This window comes from Saccostrea cucullata, unplaced genomic scaffold (genome assembly GCF_032062105.1).
Source record: "Saccostrea cucullata isolate Sc308-1 unplaced genomic scaffold, CSIRO_AGI_Scuc_v1 ctg13073, whole genome shotgun sequence".
NCBI classification, from domain to species: Eukaryota; Metazoa; Mollusca; class Bivalvia; order Ostreida; family Ostreidae; genus Saccostrea; species Saccostrea cuccullata.
In genome coordinates this window covers 1-6,792 of record NW_026922094.1, presented here as the reverse complement: position 1 = coordinate 6,792, position 6,792 = coordinate 1, and the positions used below count along the sequence as shown (strand labels likewise).

The 6,792-nt window shown below is 31.9% G+C and overlaps 1 protein-coding gene across 1 annotated transcript; it reads right to left on the bottom strand.

Moving 5' to 3' along the window:
• Positions 1 to 218: 218 nt before the first annotated feature.
• On the bottom strand, positions 219 to 6,684 carry LOC134261176 (two pore channel protein 1-like). The gene is made up of 10 exons (XM_062743625.1): positions 6,646 to 6,684; positions 6,467 to 6,523; positions 6,240 to 6,305; positions 5,906 to 5,978; positions 3,551 to 3,655; positions 1,549 to 1,620; positions 1,236 to 1,325; positions 745 to 842; positions 513 to 559; positions 219 to 396 (listed from the first exon to the last, which is right to left on the bottom strand). The coding sequence occupies exons 6-10, from the start codon at positions 1,608 to 1,610 to the stop codon at positions 232 to 234; spliced, it is 462 nt and encodes a 153-aa protein (XP_062599609.1). The 5' UTR covers positions 1,611 to 1,620; positions 3,551 to 3,655; positions 5,906 to 5,978; positions 6,240 to 6,305; positions 6,467 to 6,523; positions 6,646 to 6,684; the 3' UTR covers positions 219 to 231.
• Positions 6,685 to 6,792: the final 108 nt, after the last annotated feature.

Genomic DNA, 6,792 nt, shown 5'->3' with positions numbered 1-6,792 from the left:
AATATTACTCCCATGGGACAAATGGATTCTCACCATCTCCTGTGTGATGCTATTAACTCTGTATTTTTGTAGTACAGTTTAATTGCATATTTATGTCATTACTGAGATCAATTTATGATGGCCTTATGATTATGATTTCTCTTTTTTCTAAAATGAAATTCATAATTTTTTTTAAACATTGGTCCACCGAATTCTTTTTCAACTTGTAAAATATCAAGGATGGGATGACATCTAATGATTAACCCTTACCATCATAACAATGTAGAATGTCATAACAATGTAGAATGTCATAGAGATGAGATGATATTTGATTTTGTGTATACTTACCATCATAACAATGTAGAATGTCATGAAAAATGTTCGGGACACTTCCCCTGTGTGATGAGCAAATCCTTCCTATAAACAGCAGAAAAAAAACATGTTATGTAGATCATTACAACTTTATCTGACGTACTTGGAATTACCTGCTTTTTTTCAGATTCAGATTTCTGATGATTTCTTGTTATGCTTACCATTATAATGAACCAGTTGTTGACCACTGTTAGCTCAAACAATGTCACTATAAAAAGGGAATACTAAATCAGGTAGGTCAATTTATATTTCAAATTTTAGGTTCTTAATTATGTTACTATAAGAATACAGAGATTAATACATCAATATCAGAGCATTAAAAATGTTGAAAGGCTTTTATTAAAAGGGGTAAATTTTGAAGAAACATAACTATTACTGTCAGAGCATTCTTACCACCTGATATGAGTATATTACTGAAGTCATTGAGGTAATAATATCCCAGACTGTTGGTGTTGTTGCTAAACTTGTAGAAAGCTTCTACACTGGTGTTTCTGCAAAGATAATCAATAACTTAGGTACACTGACATATATACAAGTTAAAATGGTTTGATGGTTATCTCCCCTCTCCCCCCCCCCCCCCCCCCCCCACCCCATCCCATCAAAAAACTTCATTCAGAGACAATGATATAAAATAAATTTTGATTTTCTGTGCTTTAGGAGCCAATTATTATCTTGCAAGGAGATTTACTGGAAAAGACTACCAATATAGGGTTTCAAATAAAATTAACCATGCATGAAAATATTTTTTATTCATGATTTGCTTCATATGATTCACATACGATGCCCTTTATTATGATTCTCATATGAAACCGATTATATGATTAACATATGATACACACAGTATTGCTTTACATAAAATAGAATGATGGTGATTGATAACTTACTTGCAGCAGTTTTTGAGATCAACATACAGGAAGCACTCCATGGCAATAATGGCGAAGAAATAGTAGACTAGCATAATGACGACCACTAGACTAAAATAAATAGGTCAAGGTCAACCTAAATATAGCACAAACAGCATTATATATCAAAAAAGAATTGCATTATTTACACTTCTTGAAATGATAATTTATTTTTTCAAATTAATTTTTTTTTAAATTTGCCAAACAAACAAAATCAAAAAAATGTATTAGAAATATACATGTATATAGATAAATTTAATTATAAATCAATAAAATTCCCAATGGAGATGTTTACCTGATTAGCCTAGAGAAAAGAATAAACAGAGTTCCTAAAACGTCTCTATAACTTCTCTTCATCTTAAACAACCTGATAAAATAACAATTCAATAATCAGTCAAACAATTATAAAGTAAACAACCAAAATTTTTCGTTCAATATAATTATATATAATACATGTATTACTAATAAATTTTTCATGTATACATGTACCTGGTAAATAATCGAAAATAAATTTATTAAAGTTAAAATGATTTTACATTTTCAATCCTTGTGATATTGCTGCTGTTTACTCAGTTAATATGTCAACATTTCATATACGAGGGGTGATCAAAAAGTTCGCGAACTTATTGAATAACTTCAATAAAACAAAAAATAATTGGTTTCAGTTTTGATTTTATTTTAAATTAGTCCTCTCCGATTGTAATGCACATCAATCACCTTCTGCTCGTACGTGAATCACATAATATAGGCAGTCATGTGACCCCCTCCTTAGCGTTCTGCCACAAAAGCTTAATGATTTTTCTGAGTTTTATATTAATTTCCATGTAAGTTAATTTTTATAACAAGAACAGTTAATTTGTCAGAAATTATCAAATCTTGGCAAAAGAATGGGTGGATAAGAATATCCTTTCCGAAAATAAGCATGGCGACCATCAAAACCCAACTCTTCTGTCTTGGTGGACACATTTATTCAAGGTGGATAGAGAATGGGTGCCTCCTTTTTAACTTAATATATATTATTATATAGTCTATTTATATTCCCTATATAATCTATACAAACGCAAACAGTTCATAACATTACATATTCACCGGATTTTAGGCCGTATTCACCGGAGGTTCAATGCGCGTGCAACGGCATTGTGACGTCACAATCAAAACATCGAACAACGTTGTAAACAATGGTTGCAACGGCCGCAGCAAGCTCCGTATCTGAGCAGGAAAACAATTATTCAAACCTATTTCAGGATTATTTTTTAACATTTGGACGTCTTACACATAGCGGAACTCGGAGAGAATACGGAGGTTACAAACAGCAATCTGGAGATTCATTTTCATTTTCAACAAAGGAAGATCGCAAATGAAAATGGTGTCGTCATACAGCCTTCAATGTCTTATATATCCAAATCCCGACTATATAATAAAACAATTATGGACTCTTTAGGTGTTGAATATGGTTTGTTATTCACCAGAAAAATATTCATATTGACCGAGGCGAAGCCGAGGTCAATATGAATATTTTTCTGGTGATTAAAAAAACATATTCAACACCAAAAGAGTCCATAATTGTATAATATGTTTAAAATCTAAAGTAGTAAACGATATCTTAGGTATTTAATAATTATATTATTGTTCAAATATCTAACTTTTGTTTAAAGTGTTAATTTGAGGTCTTTGATAACAGATAAAAAATTGCTTAATTAAAAACATGTCTCTTTTCAAAGTTGCTTTTTACTGAGCAACATAACATTTACAAGTGTAATTTTAAACCATCTGAATTCCTTCATTAAAATGGACAATCCAAGCATTGATTGAATTTATACGAAGTCATTTGACTTAATAAACTTTGTGCAAATTATCATATGCTTCTGCAAAGGGATTTCGAAGATATACAATAAATTGTAGTCATTTGTAGAATGAGTACGACTGAGACAACCATTTTTCTTCACAAGTGACCTACATACTGACGCCATTTTCATATTGTGACATCACAAACAAGGAGCAAAACTTTATTAAGCATATGCTATTTATAGACCTTGTGTATGGTTATATGTATTCCAAATTTTTTTCTAATCTGAATTGTGGTTTTGTAGATATAGAGATAGTTCATGAACTTTTTGATCACCTCTCGTACAGTTTTAATACATATTTAAGAACTGTGCAAAAAAATCATTGAAATATACATTACATTTTTTATTATGTAGAGAATGATCATAGGCATTTATGCCTGCTGTTCAATTCAATTCAATGAATAAAATATATTTTAAACTAAAATTTTTATTACACTAGCATTCCTTTACCTGAGAAGTCTGAATGGCCTGAGGACAGTGACGTAGAAAAAAGAATCATTAAAGTACTCTCCTAGTAAACCTATAACACTGGTCACCGTCACCAGGAAATCAAACCTACAAATAACAATCATTTAAATACTCTCCTAGTAAACCTATAACACTGGTCACATTCACCAGGAAATCAAACCTACAAATAACAATCATTAAAATACTCTCCCAGTAAACCTATAACACTGGTCACCGTCACCAGGAAATCAAACTTAAAAATAACAGAATACGAGGGCTGTTCGGAAATTATTGAGACAATTACATTTACTCCATAAAGGAGGGAGATAATTTCATGAAAATTAATCAACATTTCATAAAGAACGAATAAAACACTTATGCAAAATTTCAAATTCCTATGATGATAAGAAAAGTTTCGATGAAATGATAAATATGCATATGTCCATCGACCCGGAGCAGCATCACTACGTCATTAAACGTCACGTCAGTCAGATGTGATTTCGCATTTAAAATGATCGGGAAGCGTTTATTACTTTTCCTTCTTTGTAATTACATATAACAGTACAAAAATCAAACAGTCTCTTTTCTAAAACTATTCCTTAAAAATGTATGTTGTTGCTACCTGAGTGTAAAATTTTCATTTTGGGAAAAGATGACTTGAAATCATGCAGTGCCGATTAATACAACGCGGCATTAATACCGTAACGATATAAATACCGTACGTTATATTTGATGGTCGTCTGGAGCTTTTGATTTTACTGTGGTTGAATTAATTGTAAAAATAAAAATTTATACCAATGAAATAACAAGAGCTTACATATTATTTTTCTCGTTGTTATAGTTTAAGCAGGTCATTGAGTCTGGAAAAGAGTTCTACATTGCGCTACACAAAATGTTAGGTATGTTCGCTGCTCCGCCCTTGACGTCAAAATCCATTTTTTCGGTCTTAGCAGATTTCTCTACCGCGCTTAATTTTTTTATGATCTCAATGGGCGCACTTGTTTCAGACAGCCGGGCGATGACCCGGTTCACTTTTATCACATGGCATATTGACCCGGTTAGTGTCGCTGAAACGAGTGAAAAATAAGCCGGATTGGCTGGTATTGGTGCTGTTGCTGTAAAAAAAAAATTATCAAAATTATCTGAACGCACGAGAACAACAATTTAGTGGATATATTTCGTTTTAATATTTACTAGTTCCATTCTATGTACAATTTGTGAATTTGAAGCATATAGGGTCTCGTTACCCACAGAACTGGAAAGCAGCTTTAAAATTTAAAAAAAAAATTTTTTTGTTGTGCAAATGTAAACAAATATGTTGTAAAAGTCTCTTATTATCTCAGTTGTGTTTGTTTATTGACACCGAGACTACGACAAATGATAAAAAAACGGATGTTTCACCATCGAGAACATTTCTACCTCCGTTTTCCGCCATATTGCTTTTCATTTGGCCGCTCGAAATTTTTCGGGCGATCCGGGCTACTTTCTGACCGCCCGGCGGCTTAAATATATTTGAAACAAGTGACTTGCCCGGTTCTGGAATATTAACCGGCTTGACCCGGCTTATGAAACAAGTGCGCCTTGTATTCCTGATCAAAATTATAACAAAGTTTCACAACATGAATTAGAAATAAAGCTGAAAAATTATACATATAAACTGAATTATTTTCGCTCTTATTATGGGTCCACGAAGAGTTAGAAAGTTAGTGTTACATATTTTTGATATCCGATTTCGAGGCTGCTCCGGGTACCCCTACTGATGAGGCATTTATATACCATTGTACAGAAAATATCAATTATTTGTAAAATATGTTTTGCTTTTATTGATTCTTAATGTATGTCAAATGTATATGCAAATTTTCACCGAAAGACGTTCATTACAAAGCAAAATATACACAATGTCTCAATAATTTTCGAACAGCCCTCGTAAATATATATGCTGGTCTAAAAAACAATTTATTAAACACTGGCGGATTACAAAATTAGTACTGTATACAGGGTTATTTTCACCCTTTTGCCCTTGCTAACAATTTCGACCCCTTTCAATTCTTCAAGTCATAGTTCTATTTAAAAAAAAAAATCTGTGTTATTTGAATTTGCCCCATTTTTGCATTTGCTCAAATGTGATTAGGACCTAAGGGGGGCAAAAATAAAAACAGGGGGAAATTTGCCCTGTATAGTTAGCCTAGCAATAACAATAAAATGATCAATCCAACAACTCAGTTGAATCAAATTGCTTTCTTATATCTGATATTATGGTTGCACATCTGATAACAGATAAACTGATACTCCTCTTCCAATCAACTGGGATTTCATTGCATTTTATATCATAAAGGAGCTAAAATTCAAGTTTCTTACACATCCCATCCTGTTGTGAAGTATTCCAGTGGACCCTTGGCAAGAATTTTTATGGAGGCCTCTAAGGTGTATACTGAAAGGTTAATAACAGCACATCATAAAATGCTCAAAATAATGCACTGATTACAAATTTCAAGATTAAACATAAACATTTAAAAGGGAAAAGGAAAATAAAAGATAATATAATAAAAAAAATTATTAGTGGCTTTGATGATTTATTGAAGTTGCTTTTTAAAAAAAGGCGTATTTCCCAAACAATGATTTGGTACTGCCTTACCCCCCTCCCACCATCGACCTAAATAAAAGACAAGTACATAGTAGTGGTATTACTTACTGCATACAAAAATGATGGAAGCCCACGTGATTGTAAAGTTGTAATGTTTTACATCAATGTTCTTTTCTGAAAATAAGATTACAGTTTTAATATTCAGTTGATGGAGTGTCAGTACATGTACATTTAGACAACTCAACCATAAAAAACTCAAACCACAAAAACTCAACTATACTTTTACAAGAAGTATACAAGAGCACTAGAAAAGTTTTAAAGTTGTTGATACATACTTGACAGTGATATTGTCTCCACTAAAATCCAAATAAAATTAGCTGCAATCACCAGATCTGGGGAAAAAAGACATTCATTAATTAAAATAATATATGAAATTAATAAACTTTCACATGTATGTTCATGTATGCTTTTAGTGTGTCCATAAAGCTTTATTTTCTATAGTTAGGATACTTACATATGAATACCTCAAACCATCGCCAATTAATGAAATCATTTAATTCTGTAAGGAAAATAAGATGCATAAATCATTAAATGTATGACTGTGATAATAAACCCACTATTGACACATATGCCCATCTTTCTATCTGGATCTTTTTACTAC

Coding starts and splice junctions, on each gene's coding strand:
- LOC134261176 (XM_062743625.1), bottom strand. CDS start 1,610: ATGAAGAGAAGTTATAGAGACGTTTTAGGAACTCTGTTTATTCTTTTC. Junction 1,326..1,548: donor CTTTTCTCTAGGCTAATCAG/GTAAACATCTCC, acceptor TATTTATTTTAG/TCTAGTGGTCGTCATTATGC. Junction 843..1,235: donor GATCTCAAAAACTGCTGCAA/GTAAGTTATCAA, acceptor TTATCTTTGCAG/AAACACCAGTGTAGAAGCTT.